Source organism: Haliotis cracherodii, unplaced genomic scaffold (genome assembly GCF_022045235.1).
Source record: "Haliotis cracherodii isolate W230 unplaced genomic scaffold, xgHalCrac1.p SCAF_17, whole genome shotgun sequence".
Classification (NCBI taxonomy): Eukaryota; Metazoa; Mollusca; class Gastropoda; order Lepetellida; family Haliotidae; genus Haliotis; species Haliotis cracherodii.
The window spans coordinates 1,966,351-1,988,593 of NW_027266272.1; the positions used below are offsets into that span (position 1 = coordinate 1,966,351).

At 40.2% G+C, this 22,243-nt stretch overlaps 1 protein-coding gene across 1 annotated transcript in view; it reads right to left on the reverse strand.

Annotated features, from left to right (window-relative positions):
• Positions 1-214: 214 nt before the first annotated feature.
• The window catches only part of LOC139464822 (integrin beta-PS-like), a 48,947-nt gene continuing 26,918 nt past the window's right edge, over positions 215-22,243 (reverse strand). The window contains exons 11-23 of the mRNA XM_071246341.1: positions 21,324-21,401; positions 20,283-20,468; positions 19,663-19,739; positions 18,276-18,327; positions 17,187-17,342; positions 16,665-16,807; positions 15,174-15,331; positions 13,684-13,793; positions 10,972-11,064; positions 10,091-10,217; positions 8,356-8,469; positions 7,666-7,832; positions 215-7,199 (exon numbers count right to left, since the gene is read on the reverse strand). Coding sequence (XP_071102442.1) covers positions 7,131-7,199; positions 7,666-7,832; positions 8,356-8,469; positions 10,091-10,217; positions 10,972-11,064; positions 13,684-13,793; positions 15,174-15,331; positions 16,665-16,807; positions 17,187-17,342; positions 18,276-18,327; positions 19,663-19,739; positions 20,283-20,468; positions 21,324-21,401 — 1,530 coding nt within the window. The 3' untranslated portion in view covers positions 215-7,130. The remainder of the gene's footprint in view (positions 7,200-7,665; positions 7,833-8,355; positions 8,470-10,090; positions 10,218-10,971; positions 11,065-13,683; positions 13,794-15,173; positions 15,332-16,664; positions 16,808-17,186; positions 17,343-18,275; positions 18,328-19,662; positions 19,740-20,282; positions 20,469-21,323; positions 21,402-22,243) is intronic.

The following is a 22,243-nucleotide window of genomic DNA, read 5'->3' on the forward strand; positions in this document are numbered from 1 at the left end:
TGACACAAACTTATTAGAATGAGCTAAAAGTTCTAAAGATTATTATCAGCATTGACAAATCATTTCTAAATAACACCAATTTCATGCAATGTGACTTGCTTCTACACAATATGCAAAAGAATTTTTCTATACTGTTCTTGGGAGTTGGTTATTGGCTGTTGAAAAACTACTTTAAAAATGATATATTAATGTCTGTTGCCCATGGTCTTTTAAAAATACACGTTCAGCTACTAAATTCAGCTTCTGTTGAATTCTGCAGACATTTTTCAGCATCATTTTCATCTCGAGACATCAGGATTGCTTATCTTCAATGTTGTAATAACTTTGTTTACAGATCCACTGACAATAACAGGCAAATTCTGAATAAAATTCATGATAGTCTACTTCATTTTTTAAAGACAATTTCCAATTGAGTGTAACGCCAACCTTTAAAAAAGTTGAAAAAGGGAAGTAACTTCTCTACTTTCAAACACTTGCTTTGTGTACACCCACACCAAATCATTTTAAAATGGTTTCAAATATACTTTTAGTTTTCATCTAAACGACCTTATGGTGTCATGATTTCAGAAGAAATGAGTACTGGTAAATCAAACTAAATGTTAATAAATCGGGAAAGCACCATAAATATTTTTGAGATCATTTTAGGGTAGTAATGATTCTCCATTCTCTTTCACCACAAAGTCTATATTTATGTTCAAGAATAACTACACACCAGAACCACAATCAAAATATGCCCGAAACAAAATTGTTGCCTCTCTCCATTACGCTGAGGCTTAAGAAAATAATAGAATCGGTTCTCAGGCAATGGCTTTTAAAAATATAGTGCGGGAGGGCAGTGATTTTCGGAGTTGTTCAAGCTAGTATGTAACTAAACTTTTGTTTACAATAGTTTGGGTAAAATCATGTTGTTCTTAAGCATTGCAGCATTTCACTGCCGGGGTCGTGTGATTTAAAGATTTTTTTCATTTTTTTTAAAAATAAAAACGTAACATGCGATGGATGTAAGGAGGAAGCGGGCGGTGCCTGAGAACCAAGGCTATTATTTTTTTCTGCCAGTTTCTCAGTTTACACAAACAAATCTGGAAAACAAGCTTGAAATTTGTTGTGACCTTACACGGATAATTATTGTAATATTATATGATTGTGTTTTCAGTTATAAATATGAATTAGTAGCAGCTAAATTGTCAATACAAGATAAAACGTTGCTATCTATATGAACATATTTTTACATCATAATGATAATGTTATGTACATATCTAATGTTTTCATTCCAAACTACATGTAGATACTATTTGATAAACAGTCTCACAAATACACAACTGTCAAGATACAATCAACTAACTACCTCAGTAAGTATGTAAAATGCCTTCAATGTATAACAAATTATAATACATATTACTACACAATTATGCTTTTGTGTATGCTGCATGTTTGGTATGTAGGATTTGTTTCCATGGTTAGTGTAATTAAATAAACCTTCCACATACTACTTGTATCAAAGATAAAAACAAACTGTTGCATGACCAAATCTATTCAGAAAATTTACCTTTTTGAAAGTGAAAAAAATCTTATTCATAATAAAATGGTTATACTTTGGATAAGCAAAGTTTTACAAGGATTCTAAAACAATATTTGATAAGTATAATAATCCAAAGAATTATTACTATAGGTCTGTGTTTATCAACAAAACATGAAAATATTCAAAAATACATCAGTTAGGATAAGATACACGATAATGAAATGAAAACCGTTTCTCCGCCTCAGTTTACAGGTATTTACAACAAGCATGACCAGGACAGAAGTGTAGAAGCAGCACTTACACCAGGCACTTCAGCAGCCTGCGACAGTTCGTAGTTCAATTGCATAGTTTCAGCCAAGCTACTTCCAACGCAGAATATTCAGGCAGTCTTGGGATGACAGGTGCCCTGTGAATACCCTCATATACAGATACAGCATAACCTTGCTGACTCAGCTTGTGACCCCCTCTTGTATAGCAAGCTATATCGACATGACATACAAAAATACAAAATATGCCAAATATGCATGGCAACACACTGGTACTTTGATTATTAAGTAAATAGACTCTGCCTTCTTAAACAAAATTCAGGCCAAGAGCAGCACAAGTAACCACAGTTTAGCAAATACACTGAAAGAAAAAGTATGTATTAAATGCTATAATTAATACCAAGGTAGTGTCGTCTACTTAGTTACCATGTGAGATACAAGTGCATTTTTGTTCAAGTGTTGCTTTTCTTGGCAATAGAGCAATATTTGTGTTTAAGTGAACAAACTTTAGCACTATAGTGCATGATTAGGCATATAGTGATTCCCGAGGTATACTAGCCAATGCCCACATACCGTGTACAACATAATAACCACGCTGGGATATATAAAACTCCCTTCATGTGATAACAAATACTAATTTCCTTTCTGCCTGTATTTTCTTATAATAAATATTAATTATGTTTTTTTGAAATATCAATAAGCTTTACTTAGTAAAATTCAGTTGATTAGGTAATTTAAAATAAGGGGCATACCCAAGGCAAGATGTGATGCCATACATGTTTATTATGTTGAATAAGGTAATGTGTGCAGATATACCATGGGCCACACAACTCACTCACACCACATATAGATATTAAAAGAGACACTCTCTTTGACAACCAAACAGTTTAACAAATGAAGTGAGGTAAAACACATTGCAAATATAGCAACCCCATGGTTGGATTGCTCAAGGTCGTATGATGCAAGTCTTGTCAAGTATGGCCCAATAGACACTGTACGTATGAAAAATGAGATTCGAGGATGTCAAACTCTGCGAGGTAGGACCAAAACATGGGTGTTGAGGAAAGCACTTGAAATATTGAATTTGAATCATAAAATTATTAAAATAATGCTGTAGACAATCTGTTTCGATGCCATATTTGCCTCATTAGCTTACATACTATTCACCTTACAACATCCATCAAAAGCAATTATGTGCTGTTTATCAAAAACATATATTGGCTAAAGGGTTACAGAATCAAGCACTGATGCACACCGACAAGCATATAGGTGTTCATGTCAGATCTCGCACTCTGATACGATAAGATCCGAGGACACTTTAAGAGAAGGTCGTGTTAGGTGAACCAGGGGTAGATTTGACCAATCAATATGATGTTAATCAAATGTATACTGGCAGTATTTGTTTAAATGTTTCAACTTTGGAAGAAAATTATCCCACTGTGACCAACCAGTTGAAAAAGATGGACTAGATTTATGTATTTGTTGATTAACGCTGCACTCAGGAATATTCAAGAGGTCTGTAAATAATCAAGTCTGGACCACACAATCCAGTGATCGACACTGTGAGCAACGATCCACGCCATCAAAGTACAATGTAATGCAAGCAGCCAAGTCACCAAGCCTGACCACCCGACACATTTGGTCGCCGCATGACGACCACACAGGTTCCGGTTGCTCTAATCCGGGGGTATCAGAAGGTGCAATCATTTTATTAAAGTTTCATAGACATTCAAATAAGAACTGGGACTAGAACTTCAAACTCTGGTTCACTTTGTCTAATTGGCACATGTTCAAATAACTTTAAAACTTTGTGACTTACAAATTAAAATAATACTTGGAATCTTTGGTTACTGCAAAAAACACTTAAGTAGAAGCACATATGAATGTCTGGTCCTGAAGGACAACATAACAAGTCACAACCACATATATCTACAGATATCATCTATCTTTGACAACCAAACCAGGGTAAACACAAGGAACAGATTGGACATACCAGACTTAAAAATAACTCTTCATCCATATATAAACTGATCAAAAGTAGTTAGGGATCATGAATATATGAAAATTCATTTCCAAAAAATGTCCCCAAAAATATTCATGATCCCAAACTTTTTTTACTCAGTATAGTAAACACTAATAATTATCAGTTCTTTACACTGATTGCCGGAAAATTGTTAATTATCTAAATGATACCAACACTTCAAAACCCTTTTCAAACCGTTTCCATCATTTAAACTTTCATTTCATAAAAATTGTCTCTAAAAACAGTGTGGACCAGATTATCATCTTAACTAAATTTTACCAAAACAATATGAATTTCTTGATGAAAATGAAAATTATACGCATTCGAACCAGTTTGTGACTGGAATTTCATTTCAAGTCTAATTTCCTCCGCTGTTTCTGCATAAATAGATTTACAGATTCAACACAATGTGCTTTAATGTACAACATATCTTCAGCATTTGTGAATAACACAATGTTTTCCTTTTAAGTTGGGGAAATGCAAGCATATGGGAAGGCCATGCCAGTCTGGAAGCCCTATGACTGCTCTGTGACTTTGGTCTCTACGGCCTCCCACGGAGGTAATACAAGCTAATGGCATACTGAACACGCTACACGTGCCCCCTGTACACAATATAACAAGCAGGAATAAATTAATGTAAGAAACTTGTTCTTGTGACAGTAGAACAGGAAAAAGCAAAACTATCTAAAAAATATAACTGCATGGCAGTTCTGAAAAAAGGCATTCAATGATCACATTGTTGTTAAAGTTTGACTAGATAAACATGTGAACGCATTTCAAGAGGCACTGCATGATCGAATACAAGATCAAATTTACATTTAAAGGGTGACTCCACTCCAGATATAAGCCTGTCATGCCATATTCCTTCTTCTCTGAGAGCATTGACACTAATCCTGTTTGTGATGTTTCAGTGAAGATTCTTATACCGTTCTAAAGCTGGAAAAAGTCCTGCTTGAGAACAGTGAAAGGATCTCCATCAAAATATCCCTTTGGAACAAACGCTTGTTCTCCATAAAGTTGTATCCTTTCATGTCTACTCATCAACTCCTAGAATGGCAATAAACAAGACTCCTGTTTGAAAATGCACCTTGACACAGTGATCTGACTGCTTTGATTAAAACTTACTGGTCATAGTGACAACACAATACTGTGAATTATCCACAGTAGTCTTCTTGTCTACAATGGCTTACAGGCCAAACATTGCAGTGTCACTCTAAACAGTGACAGGTCATATTTGTCATAGAATGAATCACTTTGCCTGTGGTGAACACGTTTTGTTTTTGACTATTGATCACATCCACCGTTGTTGAAAATATGAAACAAATCATACGCAGCATAGATATTATATAAATATGGGACTGAGTGTATATTTTTGCAAAAGACAGATATAAACATGACTAGCTACAATGGCAATAAATTTTGATTAAACAGGATTTCCTGAAGAAAGAGATCATTATATATATATATATATAAACAGCAAGGAGACAGATAGCGCTACATGGTACAACAAAATGGTCAATATATACAATAACGCCTTCCTCCAGCATGTCATGTGACCATGTGACCATGGTAACAACACAACGGAGGGAGATACAACACTGCATCCAACTGGTAGTTACAGAGGGGTACACAGGAGTGCACTCTTGTACTGCAATAGGTATCACCCAGAACTAGAGCCACCATGTGTTGCCCCCCACTATGAGTTCTTATCATGAAATTCTGCATCCATACAAAAGATATAAGCACATGTAGTGTTACATTATTTGGCCGTAGAAGGAAATTTCATTTTTCAAGCCAGTTTTTGATATGTATCGTATCACACCCCACTGCATTGTATATGACAAATGGTTGCCATGGACACAAGACATGATGAACATAGTATTTACAATGTGGACAACTTGACTGGAAGATGAAGATTTCTACACGCTAATGCTACTGGACTTTCATGTGTATATTTGCACTCAAAATAGGACTCCATAATAACCATGTCCTTCTCTAGAGGAATTCATTATTTTGACATCAATCGATGGAATCATTTTTTCTTTGAATTAATCAAAACACATTATTTAAAACTAACATTGTTGTGAATGTTTTACTCAAAACAAAATGCATCCGAGACACTGACGTATTAGACAGACCTTTCAATTTTAAGACTCTTTTACCCTGATACCAAAAGACCTAACTTGACATCTCAATGTTCTACCCTGATATCAAAGTGGCCCACTCTTCTACCAATGTGTTCTACCCTGATATCAAAGTGGCCCACTCTTCTACCAATGTGTTCTACCCTGATATCAAAGTGGCCCACTCTTCTACCAATGTGTTCTACCCTGATATCAAAGTGGCCCACTCTTCTACCTATGTGTTCTACCCTGATATCAAAGTGGCCCTCTCGTCTACCAATGTGTTCTACCCTGATATCAAAGTGGCCCACTCTTCTACCAATGTGTTCTACCCTGATATCAAAGTGGCCCATTCTTCTACCTATGTGTTCTACCCTGATATCAAAGTGGCCCACTCGTCTACCAATGTGTTCTACCCTGACATCAAAGTGGTCCACTCGTCTACCAATGTGTTCTCCCCTGATATCAAAGTGGCCCACTCTTCTATCAATGTGTTCTACCCTGATATCAAAATGGCCACTCTACTATCAATAGATTCTTCCCTGACATCAAAGTGGTCCACTCATCTACCAATGTGTTCTCCCCTGATATCAAAGTGGCCCACTCTTCTATCAATGTGATCTTCCCTGATATCAAAGTGGCCCACTCGTCTACAAGTGTGTTCTACCCTGATATCAAAGCAGCCTACCCTACATGTCACCACTCTGCCCTGATGTCTACATAACCTGCCGCTATATCTGCCATGGTATTTATGAAGTCCAGTTTTGTGTGGAGAAATTCAATCCTCATCTCCCTAAAAGGCACTCATCATAGAACTCTATATCCATGACAACTGATGGAATAAAGGCTGTCATGGCAACAAAACAATAAATTAACACATGTTACTGTAAGGTTTCATCAGTAACATACATATGGTTTTGTGATTTGTATATTGTGACTCAAATTTTCTTTCGATCCATCAATGAATAATCTTGCCCACTAATAATTGCACACTGGTTGCCAGAGATATATTTCCTTTCATGAACCAGTTCTAACATCAAAGAGGTCTAAAAGATGTAATCATTCACAATCAGTTATTACAACTGACGTCCTCAGAAAGCACAGACAAAATTTTGTCTGCTTGATGCCTTGATGGAAAACAAAGATGGCCGCCAGTGCCTGCAGGAAGATGTTTGAAGTAATTAACACATCGGCAGTGATCATTGTCGTCCACCATACATTGGGTTCTTGAAAGTTGATGTTGCTTGCTTGTAGATAGGATTCTCGCCCTGAAACATGTAAAATCAGCAATATATACATTGTCTATTTTAGGTACTTTTGTCCCCCTCTAAGATTATATATAAAGGATCAAAAAGGCATTTTATTTGTTATTACTTGGGTAATATATCTGCTGATCCTGTAAAATCAGGAATGTGGACAAAAAAGACTTTCCAGCATTCATCAGTACATGTATGTCAAGGCACTCGGGGAGTGGAGGGGGGAGGGGGAGACGAAGGGGAGGCGTTTTTTAAATATGCCTACGACAATGACTGTAAAAGAAGTATTATTCTAAAGATATTCGCTTCTGCCGTGATGCAGTCCTCAAATCAGCTGTTTCAATTAGAGGGGGTTCATTGTGATTTGATACCTCTGATTGACCAATCACAATAGAGTGCTTTCCAAATTCATGGGAGAATGGAGAGATAATACATTGGTACATTGAAGACAGAACATGGCTAACTTGGCAAGACTTACTGTGTCCCACTTGGCATTCTGTCGCTCCTTCTCAAACTTGGCAAATTCTCTCCGATCATGAATGATTGTCAACATTTTCCATATCAAGAGCAGAGCGAGACCCACAGCCACAATACCTCCCACAACGCCACCGACAATAGCTAATACATTCACCGACTCAGGGCACACTGAAACACAGAGACCAAGCCCATGAAGGGAGATAACCCACATATAATATGTGATGATGAAACAATTGTTTCTTGCTTTAAGTGTTTTTCCTTGATGTTTGCTTGTGGTTGTTTTCACGTTGCAATATTCCAGCTAAATGACAGTGGCTGGTAAATACTCGAGTCTTGACCAGACAATCCAGTGATTGACACTATGAACAACAGTCCACGCCTTCAGGATTAGTTTGTTTGTTTGTTTGTTGTTTGTTTGTTTGTTTGTGTGTAACCATCATGGTAGGATGTCATGGAATCAACCACTTTTATAAAATCCCTGTTTACTTGTTTGTTTGCTTGTTTGTTTGTTTGTTTGCTTGTTAGAGTGAGCCATTACAGTTCAGTAATATTTCAATTGCAATGAAACAAAGAGATATAAATATGATAGGACCCTTGTCCCTTCCAATTATTTATAGCAATTACTCATTTTGTTGAATAGAAAGTTAAATAACCCTTCCTTTGTTTCCACATGCCTAATTTCTGTACTGACCTTTAGTTCTCTGGACTTTGATGTGCAGTTCTCCGTCTGAGTCGTATTCATATGTGAAGTAAAAGTGGCATTCATCCTCATCTCGATACTGGCACTTCCGCACACCATCCGACTCTGTATCAACAGTAAACATCAGGATCATCAGGATCAGCATGATCAGCCTTAACATCAACATCACCACCAATCTAAAAATAGTGCCACTGCTCTGTAGTCCACCTGGATGTGGAGTCAACCACATCAATCTCATCAACATCATCCTAAACATCATCAGCTTTAACACCATCAACATCAACCTAAACATCAGCAGCAGCCTTAATACCATCAGACTTAACATCAATCAAAACATCATCAGCCTTAACACTATCAACAACAACCTAAACATCATCAGCCTTAACATCAATCTAAACATCATCAGCCTTAACACCATCAACAACAACCTAAACATCATCAGAACTTAACCCCATCAACATCAATCTAAATAACCATCAGCCTTAACACTACCAACATCAACCTAAACATCATCAGCCTTAACATCAATCTAAACATCATCAGCCTTAACACTATCAACAACAACCTAAACATCATCAGAACTTAACATCAATCTAAACATCATCAGCCTTAACACCATCAACAACAACCTAAACATCATCAGAACTTAACCCCATCAACATCAATCTAAACATCATCAGCCTTACCACCATCATCATCAACCTAAACATCATCAGCCTTAACATCAATCTAAACATCATCAGCTTTAACACCATCAACATCAACCCAAACATCAGCAGCAGCCTTAACATCATCATTAAACATCAATCAAAACATCATCAGCCTTAACACCATCAACATCAACCTAAACATCATCAGAACTTAACCCCATCAACATCAATCTAAACATCATCAGCCTTAACACCATCAACATCAACCTAAACATCATCAGCCTTAACATCAATCTAAACATAATCAGCTTTAACACCATCAACATCAACCCAAACATCAGCAGCAGCCTTAACACCATCAGACTTAACATCAATCAAAACATCATCAGCCTTAACACCATCAACATCAATCTAAACATCAGCAGCAGCCTTAACACCATCAACCTAAACATCATCAGACTTAACACCATCAACATGAAATCTAAACATCATCAGCCTTAACATCAATCTAAACATCATCAGCCTTAACACCATCAACAACAACCTAAACATCATCAGAACTTAACCCCATCAACATCAATCTAAACATCATCAGCCTTAACATCAATCTAAACATCATCAGCCTTAACACCATCAACATCAATCTAAACATCAGCAGCAGCCTTAACACCATCAACCTAAACATCATCAGACTTAACACCATCAACATGAAATCTAAACATCATCAGCCTTAACATCAATCTAAACATCATCAGCCTTAACACCATCAACAACAACCTAAACATCATCAGAACTTAACCCCATCAACATCAATCTAAACATCATCAGCCTTAACATCAATCTAAACATCATCAGCCTTAACACCTTCAACATCAAACTAAACATCATCAACATCAATCTAAACACCATCAGCATCACTATCAACCAAACGTCATCGAATCAGCCTCAATATCAACATCAACTTATATATCATCAATTCAAACACTCTTGTTGAGGTTAGGTTAAGAAACACAATCATTCCATAAACATTAACAATGTTGGACATCTTTGTCTTTTCTATCAACCTTAACACTCACCTTTTATTTCACTCTGAACGACAATATTTTTACAGTCTCGCCGACATTGTTCCAAGGACTTGGGGCCGGTTTCGAAGGCGTGGCATTGCACACACTCCTTCTGCTCCAGACACTTCCCAGGGCAGGTCTGCAAACAGAGACATTGTTGCCCTGAACGCTGTCCCAGTAGTAGGCGGGAATGGTGGTTCAACATCATACGTTTTACTTACTTAGACAGATAAAAATAACCCTCTTTTCCTATAGAACATGGGAGCTGTTCATACACTTGGCATCCTACAGAAGGGAATCAAGAGACTTTGTCAGTTGTTAGTACCAGTGACTTGAAGTTTTCAAAAACCATTTCAGTAAAGTAGTCAAAAACCTAACAGATCCGTTCCATGTCACACCTTGCAGTGTTAAGGTGAGGTGAAATAGGGGTTAAAGTCATGTCTGCACTTAAATAGCAATGTGCACGCACATGAGTGTGTGTCTCTGTGTGGTTGCTTGTACTAGTCCGGACTGATGCCGATTTATAGTGCTAGCCCACTGAGATACCATGCCGCAGTTTAACAAGAATACCCGACTCAGACACAGTATACCGAGTCCTTGTTTAAGCCCTTTAATGTCGAGCTCCAGACAGGGTTACAACAAAGTACCATCTTTTAACGTCTTTTGGTATTATGCAGCCGGGGATGGAACCCCGGACCTTCCGCTCTCCACCCCTATACCACGTGTTAAAGGTGGTCCTACCGTCCTTGTGGTTTTCTCCTGCAGTAATATACTTTTGCCATTAGGGTAATGACGTGGGCCTCTTGACTTTCCTGCTGAATTCGACCGCTGCACTGGACACTTCGAACACAAGCGTGTGTTGTGGACAGGGAGTACATGTAGGGTGTACTTACCGGGCACTCCTCACAGGTGGGGCCGATGTATCTCTCTGTCTTGTTGCACTCGCACTTGCCACAGACACATTTACCATGCTTGTTACACTCCAACTGAAACAACCGAAACAAACACAGGTGAGGTGAGGTGAGGTGAGGTGAGGTGAGGTGAGGTGAAATGGTGTCCGAGATTATTGCATTTATAAAGCGTAACCATGAAATGGACATTTGACAGCTGATGTCATTATCTAACAGTGCTCTAAACATGCTAAACACTTCACTCGGGAAAATAAAATTAATTTGTCAAGGGGTTTAGTCGTGAGTCTTGTTTAGTCTTGTGTAGATGTTTCCTGCATTCCTCTTGAGCATGTTGTTTTGTTTGTTTCTTTAATGCCACTCTCAGCAATATGCCAGCTATATGGCGGCGGTCTGTAAATAACAGATTCTGGAACAGACAATCCAGTCATTGACATTATGAGCATCAATCCACTCAATTGGGATACCATGACATGCATCAACCAAGTCAGCGAGCCTGACCACCTGATTCCGTTAATCGCCTCTCATGTATATGACAAACATAGTCACCTTTTACGGCAAGCATGGGCTGCTGTAGACCCATTCTACCCCGGATCTTCAAAGGTCTGAGCATGTTGTCTGCAGAGCACGTACATTTGGCCAGGAACATCTCAATCGCATGGCCTTCTTCCACAAATGGTAAGCCTCATCTGTATGTTATCGTCTCATGTTTTGCAATGTCATGAATACACCAAGCATACCTCGCCATGATTTATTCTTGTTAAATTTGACTGGTTGTTGTGTTTACAACATGAAATACCTTAAATTGTAATTATCAATCTACTACACATGCAGGCCTCAAACAATGCCTTCATCCCAACTGTCCTGCAGGGCAAGTAGACATTATTTTGTACTCATCCTGCAATACTTTCACTTGCTCTATTAAACTTGATAAAGTTGTATGTTCTCAGATATTATCATCCAAAACTGGCTCCCACAGGAGATATCGCTTGGATGAAATCAAGCGATATCTACACTGTAGATATCGCTGCAATGAAATTACATCACAATGCTTTGCAGATCATTGTGACATCACTGGTTACCATGACGTCATAATCAAATGACATCACTAATGGCTCTGCTACTGAAGCTGTTAGCAGTACTTTTTACACTGAAGACACTGCTAATTACTGTCTACAAATTGAAAAAGTTGGAAGAATGATGTTGGATGATAAATAAAATCTCACCCTTGTGTCTTTTGATATCAAATATATCAACACTCGGCAAGCCTCGGAATTTGTCCACTTTTATCACCTCGTGTTGATATATTTCATATCAAAAGACATTCGGGTGAGATTCTCTATTTATTACCATGTTCTGTAATTACCCTTGGAGTTGAGGGTATTTACCACAGACAGTACACAACATTTCACTGCATCAAAGTCATTCAGCCTTCAACATTTAGTTTTCGTTTTTCCAGTGATACATATATTTTATAAAATAAATTAATTTTTTGGCCTGTTTGGTAACTAAATCACGTTTTTCCTGTCAACCCCACCATTCCCAATTATAAACAGCCATTACCCTCATAAAATCCTTCACCTTCGCTTTGACATGTCAGAATCAGTAACAAGTCACTTGCAACAAAAATAAACATCATTGCATCCCTTAAAAAAAATAGTTTTGAGACCTGCCTAAACTCACTTTTTGTTTATTTCTTCAACAGACTGTTTCCAAGTATGCCATCTAATTATGATATAAGTGACATTATTTCGTTATGATTACTACTACAAAAAGAAAACCTATTTTAGGTTTGAAATTATCCTGCATATCTTATTGAAAACAGTTAGAGATGAATTGATACGATTAAAATAAATGTACACGCCCGGTAGGACGAGTGTTTCTTCACTTCCTTCTCGCCCGACACATGCTGCCACATCTCAATACGTGCAGACAAGTGGATTTCTCCAGCCCCGACATGTACATGTTTACAGGGTCATGTGTCTGACATTCGTTTGTCGTATAGATCTACTGGAATACTGTAAATCGTGAAATTAATGCATCTCCAAAAGAATGCGACCACTGGACCCTAGCCAAAAATGCGACTCAATATGAATGCGACACCCCCTCCTCTCAAGCATCAGTGGATTTCTATCTAAAGAAAATGTCCTCAGTCAGGTTTAGAATCCTCACCTTAATCCATCCTTACATTAATCCAATCACACACCACATAGCACCGCTTATTAGCGCCAAGTTAGGTACTTCCGCAAAAACAATACATGCGCGCTGGCTCGTGTCGGCCTTTGACACAGTCGCAAAGAACAAAGGGTGGCGTCTGTCTGGATTTGTAGGTGGGATCAGTGATGACATAAGTGAGTAGAACTCTTGTCTTGACCCCAGCAGTGACAATTCACAGGATGTAATTAGTGTTTGAATGACATTGTTTATACTTTATATACAAGTGCTGCTCAATAAACAGTGGTGTGGAATACATCAGCGTATGTCTAAGTTGGTATTTTTGATATCCAAAATGTCTTATTGTTAATATAAATGCTATGTCTAAAAATGCGAGCAAAGACCACTAGCATTTTTCGCATTTAATTCACACTCGCGTTAATTTCAAGATTTACAGTATACATCTCACCACAAACTGAGTCATGTTATTGGTGAGTGGCCCATGACATGTACCTGTTGGGAAAGAACACATAGAACACATACCCCGTTGTCGGTGAAACACTTGGACTTGTCGGTGTTGCAGTCACAACCGCTGCCGTTGTACTGGGCGTTGCAGATGCAGGTGCCGCACTGGCAGCGACCTCGCTCTGGACCTGGCCAACAAGAAATCCTCGTCATTCAAGGCAACAGAACATAGTGTCTCTGTACGACATCACACTGACCTTGGTTCAGCACAACGTATAAATACATAGCAAAGTCTCCATTTCAAGGTTTCTATGAACTGTACTTCTTTATATCATGACTTGTGGGAAAGGAGTTGCCACTTTTAGCAATATCACGGCGGGGACACTAGAAATGGGTTTCACACACTGTACCAATATCAGGAATCAAACATGGGTCTTCACATGACAAGCGAACGCCTAAACCACTAGGCTACGTGACTGCCCAAAAGCCTTAAGTAGTGCAGGTCTTAAACTTTTTTAAGTCAGGGATTTGAACCCACAAAACATTTCCTGGGATACCCAAAGGATGCAAAGCTGTACATCTGCAGAGCCTATCTTTGTTTACAGAGCCTATCTTCATCTGCAGAGCCTATCTCTGTTTACAGAGCCTATCTTCATCTGCAGAGCCTATCTCTGTTTACAGAGCCTATCTTCATCTGCAGAGCCTATCTCTGTTTACAGAGCCTATCTTCATCTGCAGAGCCTATCTTCATCTGCAGAGCCTATCTCCGTTTACAGAGCCTATCTTCATCTGCAGAGCCTATCTCCGTTTACAGAGCCTATCTTCATCTGCAGAGACTATCTCCGTTTACAGAGCCTATCTTCATCTGCAGAGCCTATCTCCGTTTACAGAGCCTATCTTCATCTGCAGAGCCTATCGCCGTTTACAGAGCCTATCTTCATCTGCAGAGCCTATCTCCGTTTACAGAGCCTATCTTCATCTGCAGAGCCTATCTCCGTTTACAGAGCCTATCTTCATCTGCAGAGCCTATCTCCGTTTACAGAGCCTATCTTCATCTGCAGAGCCTATCTCTGTTTACAGAGCCTATCTTCATCTGCAAAGCCTATCTCCGTTTACAGAGCCTATCTTCATCTGCAGAGCCTATCTCCGCTTACAGAGCCTATCTTCATCTGCAGAGCCTATCTCCGTTTACAGAACCTATCTTCATCTGCAGAGCCTATCTCTGTTTACAGAGCCTATCTTCATCTGCAGAGCCTGTCTCTGTTTACAGAGCCTATCTTCATCTGCAGAGCCTGTCTCCGCTTACAGAGCCTATCTTCATCTGCAAAGCCTATCTCCGTTTACAGAGCCTAGCTTCATCTGCAGAGCCGATCTACGATTACAGTACCTATCCTTATCTGCAGAGCCTATCTCCATTTACAGAACCTATCTTCATCTGCAGAGCATACATACCTACATACCTAAAATGGATTACATCCTCGTGTTCACAGCTAAATACACAATATTTCTGTATTTTGACAATGCGTACAGAGTACTCATTGAGTCAGGCATGATGTATGAGTACCCACCTCCACACAGTTCCCCGTCCGAGTAGTCGCAGGAATAGTTGTCACACTCGCAGAATGTTCCGCTGTACTTCTGGGCGGAGTTTGCTGTGCGGGGGAAACACTCACACACCCCGCACACACACTGGCCTCGGCCCGAACACGGCACTGTCGAGTTGGGTCTGGAAGGGGACATAAATAGTAAAGTAAAGTTCTAAGTTGAAGTTTGATTGGAACTCTACCAGCCTGTCAGGAGTGATGAAGGGGTAAATGTATCCCGAGCAAGATAACTTCACTGGTCTACGCATGCGCAGTTGCAATCTCATGGGACCCCTGAATCATGTGACTCGATGGCAGAATCCACATGAATTAAGATTGTGAGTCAGCAACATTAATACTGCTTCTTGCACCATTTCAGCCATATTGTCATGGGGATGACAGAGTATAACACCTCTAGTACTGAGCTGGAAGGGTCCCACAAAAGCTAATTGTCAACTGGCAAATCCTTGGATGACAACTGCTTTCACTTCCAACAAGGCTGCTAGCTGAGCTCTATACCTAGATACTAACATACAAGTGAACATCATAATTACATCCTCGATTAAACTAGTGAGGATTCCAGGAAAGAAGATATGTCCACAGCCACCTATGCTTGTCATATGAGGCGACTAAATGGATCCGGTGGTCAGACTTGGTGATCGTACAATCACTTGATTGTCTTGATTATTTGCAAACCGCCAATACGAAATAAGTATACAGTGACATGATCAACCAAGTCAGCAAGCCTGACCACCTGATCCCGTTAGTGGCCTCTTCTGACAAGCATAGTCGCCTCTTACGCCAAGCATGGGTTGCTGAAGACCTATTCTACCCTGAATCTTCACAGGTCCCACCATTATGTAGTGGGAAGACAGCTGAGTGAGTCAATTAACAACAAACAAACACAACAGTCTCAGTTATCCAGTGTATCATATCTCCATTCTATGTACAGCCTTGACCCTTTCTCCCATGGTTTCATGTCGGAAGTGACATGAGCTTATTCATATTTCTTATCATCAGCTCAACACCAATGATAATGCCTCCATACAGTTAATCACATTTGAGTGAATGAGTGAGTGAGTGTGGTTTTACACCGCTTTTAGCAATATTCCAGCAATATTCCAGCAATATCACGGCGGGGGACACCAGAAATGGGCTTCACACATTGTACCCATGTCAGGAATTGAACACGGGTCTTCGGTGTGACGAGCGAACCCTTTAACCACAAGGCTACCTGACCGCCCCTAATCACATTTGAAGATATATATGCACCAGACACCAGAAATGGACTTCACACATTGTACCCATGTCGGGAATAGAATGCTTTAACCACTAGGCTACCCGACCACCCCATAATGTAGCAAGAGGCCACTGTCCTACAAGTACAGATGAGGGTGATCATGAACAGGTTTGGAACCAAATGATCAGGGGGAGGATCTCTTCTGTCGCCTTCACTGGGTAACCATGGCAACTTACTTGATACACTTGGCATCCGACTCTTCACTAGAGACTTTGCTGGAGTCACATTCGCAGTTCTTCCCATATCGCCCCGGGTTACACGTGCACTTTCCGCACTCATACGTTCCATTGCCAGACGAACACAGGGGGCTGTAGGGAATCTGAAATGAGTGAAAGATGATTGAGATGGAGTGGGTGGGTTAGTGAGAGAGGGAGTGGCCAGACACAATCTGATATTGGCCAGACACCATCTGATATTGGCCAGACATCATCTGATATTGGCTAGACACCATCTGATATTGGCCAGACACCATCTGATATTGGCTAGACACCATCTGATATTGGCTAGACACCATTTGAAATTGGCTAGACACCATCTGATATTGGCCAGACACCATCTGATATTGGCCAGACACCATTTGAAATTGGCCAGATACCATCTGATATTGGCCAGACACCATCTGATATTGGCCAGACACCATCTGTTATTAGCTAGACACCATCTGATATTGGCTAGACATGGTCTGATATTGGCCTTACCTCCTGTCCTGGTTTCTCACAATCACATTCACAGATCAGTCTCAAGTCAAGGATAAGCTTCTCCGAGAGTCCTACGGGGTAAATAGTGACTGTTCGGTTCCATCGGCTTCTGTCACGTGGACACTCGGCCACTGTGATTTCCACCTCAAACGTCACCTAACAAAGAAAAAATCAGATCAAACTCCACATACATGAAGCTTCACAATCTCAGGATAAATTCAGAGAAGCCAGAGTTGCTGCCTTAACACTTCAGCTCGATCTTAGAGATAAATATTTTCTTTTTTGTTTTTTAATCCCGTTCTCAGCAATATTCCAGCTATGTGATGGCTGTCTGTACACAATCGAGTATAGACCAGACAATCCAGTGATTGATATCATGAGCATCCTTCTACAATGACATGCATCAACCATGTCAGCAAGCCTGACCACCCAATCCTGTTAGTTTCCTCTTACAACAAACATTATCGCCTTTTACGACAAGCATGCGCGGTTGAGGACCTGTTCTACCCCGGATTGTGAGCTGTGTCGTTGTGAGTTGTGTGTCGTTGTGAGTTGTGTGTCGTTGTGAGTTGTGTGTCGTAAGTTATGTGTCGTTGTGAGTTGTGTGTTGTTGTAAGTTATGTGTCGTTGTGAGTTGTGTGTTGTTGTGAGTTGTGTGTCATTGTGAGTTGTGTGTTGCTGTGAGTTATGTGTCGTTGTGAGTTATGTGTCGTTGTGAGTTGTGTGTCGTTGTAAGTTATGTGTCGAGAGTTGTGTGTAGTGAGGCAAACAAAGGATGTCATCAACCATCAAACCCTACATCAACAAGTCTGTTACTTTGACATAGTTAAAATACTGCATATCTTTGAGCAGCAAACATGTCAGCTCAACCCTCTTATAGTGGAAAGAAAGTCTGACTTGATGTCAGTATATGACATTTACCACTTTGAAAAGTTTACAAGAAACATCCTCAGATGAAATCAGGTATTTGAAACAGGATCATAGCTTTCTGAAATGTCCAAGAGGTGCAACTCTGTATTACCAAGAAACATATTCAGTGTGAATTTGTTCAGTGGAACTAAAAGCAAAATTGTACAATGAACAACTCACATTGGCACCAATCCCAAGCTCCTCGCATTCATTGGTTTCCTTCATCTTGTCTCTGAAACAGGCACAGGATTCATGTAGCAAGCAGGGTCCATACTGTAGCAAGCAGGGTCAATACTGTAGCAAGCAGTGTCTATACTGTAGCAAGCAGGGTCTATACTGTAGCAAGCAGTGTCTATACTGTAGCAAGCAGGGTCTATACTGTAGCAAGCAGGGTCTATACTGTAGCAAGCAGTGTCTATACTGTAGCAAGCAGTGTCTATACTGTAGCAAGCAGGGTCTATACTGTAGCAAGCAGGGTCTATACTGTAGCAAGCAGGGTCCATACTGTAGCAAGCAGGGTCAATACTGTAGCAAACTGGGTCCATACTGTAGCAAGCAGGGTCTATACTGTAGCAAGCAGGGTCTATACTGTAGCAAGCAGGGTCAATACTATAGCAAGCAGGGTCTATACTGTAGCAAGCAGGGTCTATACTGTAGCAAGCAGGGTCTATACTGTAGCAGACAGGGTCTATACTGTAGCAAACAGTCTATACTGTAGCAAGCAGGGTCTATACTGTAGCAAACAGAGTCTATACTGTAGCAAGCAGGGTCTATACTGTAGCAAGCAGGGTCTACACTGTAGCAAACAGGGTCAATACTGTAGCAAACAGGGTCTATACTGAAGAAGGCAGGGTCTATACTGTAGCAAGCAGGGTCCAAACTGTCACAGACAGGGTCTATACTGTGGTAAACAGGATCTATACTGTAGCTAACAGGGTCTATACTGAAGCAAGCAGGGTCTATACTGTAGCAAGCAGGGTCTATACTGTAGCAAGCAGGGTCTATACTGTAGCAAGCAGGGTCTATTCTGTAGCAAAGAGGATCTATACTGTAGCAAGCAGGGTCTATACTGTACCAAACAGAGTCTATACTGTAGCAAGCAGGGTCTATACTGTAGCAAACAGAGTCTATACTGTAGCAAGCAGGGTCTACACTGTAGCAAACAGGGTCTATACTGTAGGAAACAGGATCAATACTGTAGCAGACAGGGTCTATACTGTAGCAAGCAGGGTTGATACTGTAGCAGTGAGAGGGACACGACAGGTCATCCCCTTAATGTAGTACCATCTTTTTACAACTTTCGGCGTAACTGAACCGCTGACTATTGCTCTTTAGTCACTTGTCCTTCATGAATTGTGCTAGTCTCATTCTAGCAGGTTTATGTTAGTTTCAGATATTAAGAGTTTCATCTTCAGTGTTCCACATGCAATACAGACAGGCTACAACAGTAGTTTAATGCATGAGCTCTAATGAATGTTTTCCTGAAGTGGAAGAGTTCTCTTGTTAGACCTGTTGGATGGGTTGGTCAGAGATGTAAACAAATAAGCCTACGTGGCTGTGAACTCACCCAAAACACTTGGAAAAGAACTTGACAGTAACATTCTCTGCATTTTGTGTGTTCAAAATGACCTTGGAAGTAATTTTCTGTAAAGAAAAAAACAAATTTCTCTGCATGTATTTTCCAACAATTTTTTACAACGACAGAAATGACAAAAACAAAGTCAAAACTCAGAACACCAGAAATATCACAATTTATCTGGATCGATACTTAACACAAAGTAAGATAACATGGATCAAGCACTGTAACTCTATAAAATATCATTTCCGGGACCAATTTCGAAACACATCTTTGACAAGTATCTCTTAGATAAGCATGCAAACTTTCAAACATGCAACTTCCGTAGTTTCTGAGAAAACTTGTCCCCATTTTATGCAGTATGCACTAAGTTAAACAGCACGGTGCAAGGGCCATGACTCTGTAAAAAATAAATTTTAAGACACCAACTGTCAAACAGAACAAACTTCAAATCATGACCAGTTACAGCAGTGTGTAAAATTTCATTTCTCCAATTTAAATAGTTTTTGAGAAAACTTGTCCACATTGCACACATTATGCACTCAGTTGAAAAGGACGTGGCAAGGGCCATAACTCTGTAAAACATGTGAATCTGGTGACACTGAACTCACGTCGTAATTTTCCCTGATGAGATCTACGATGTTTGAGGAGTCGTTGGCAAGTTCTCCGGCTAGAGAGCCTTCAATAGCAGTGGCGAGTTTCTCATACACTGGTGTCTGGTCCTTGGTCACAGCGAAGATAATGTTGACATTCTTCTCGATGATCTTGGCTGAGATCTGACTGACTGATGGGTAATCCTGAAGAGACCGGGATTAAGTACAGTTGAAGTCAATTAATACTCACGTTTGAACCACCCTCTCAAAAGCTTTATCATTACGAGTTGACTTCAAAGATGGTTTTGAGAGTGAAAAATGCACAAATATCAACTGATCAAAACAATAAACAATACTGTTTCCTACATCTAAACCGTTTTTAACTTGACTAACCAATTTCTGATCAGGCCTTCTAACCCAACAAACCTTAAACCCTTTCAGCTGAACTCTCTCCATCCCCTTCAGACCACCTCCCCCTTGATCCCCCTTCAAACCACCTCCCAACTGATCCCCCTTCAGACCACCTCCCCACTGATCACCCTTCAAACCACCTCCCCACTGATCCCCCTTCAGACCACCTCCCCACTGATCCCCCTCCAGACCACCTCCCCACTGATCCCCCTTCAAACTACCTCCCCACTGATCCCCCTTCAAACCACCTCCCCACTGATCCCCCTTTAGACCACCTCCCCACTGATCCCCCTTCAGACCACCTCCCAACTGATCACCCTTCAGACCACCTCCCCACTGATCCCCCTTCAGACCACCTCTCTACTGATCCCCCTTCAGACCACATCCCCACTGATCCCCCTTCAGACCACATCCCCACTGATCACCCTTCAGACCATTTCCCCCCTTCAGACCACTTCCCCACTGAACCTCCTTCAGACCACCTCCTCCTTCAGACCACCTCCCCCTTCAGACCACTTCCCCACTGATCCCCCTTCAGACCACTTCCCAAATGATCCCCCCCCTTCCCCCATATTCTCACCCCTTGAGACAAGCTCCCCGATCACTCCCCACCTTCAGACCAGCACCCCAATTAATCGAAGCACGCACCTGGTTGGAGCTCTCGGTGTAGACTCCGTAGGAGTCCATGTGACAGAGTCCATCATTCGGCTTCACAATACCACCAAGCTGAACAACCAAAACATGATACTATAACTCTTGCATATAGGGTGACAAATAACAGCAGTAGACATACGAGTCTAAATCCACAATCTAATCTTCTATCATCAATCTAAACAGAATTTACCTTTTACAGATGGGATATATCAATAGCTAATGTGGTCATTTCAAAAGCATATTTCTGGTGGGAGACTTGCCATCAGGCCATCATACTTTAAGGAAAGAATATACATTATACATAAAAAAGATCAGATCGTCGTTAACATTGACAGATTTGTCAAACAACATTTTCCTTTCTCAAGAAGTTTTTGAATTCCAAACCCATCACATAGAAATGTATAGGCAAGTAAATTATATAACATGTTACTTAAGGCTAGATATCTGTTATAGATAGAGAACTAGCCCACCCTAGCAATGAAGAATAGCATATGATTTTACATTCAACCTTTGCATCAAGCAACATTTTAATGTAGCTGTTAACTAAATAAAGGGGAGTAACTGGTGATTTATTGCCGAGTCAGCCAAATCACATTTGTAACAGTGAGTGAGATTGTTTAATACATGTAATGCTCGGACGAGTAAGTTTTGTTTTTGTCTGTCTGTTTTTTATTCCAGCTATATGACGGAGGTGTGAAAATAATCGAGTCTGGACCACACGATCCAGTCATTGACATCATGAGCATCAATCTACTCAATTGGGATACAATGACATGCATCAACCAAATTAGCGAGCCTTACCACCCGGTTCCGTTAGTCTCCTCTTACGACAAGCCTAGTCGCCTTTTACGGCAAGCATGGGCTGCTGAAGACCTATTCTACCCCGGATCTTCACAGGTCTCTGACGAGTAAGT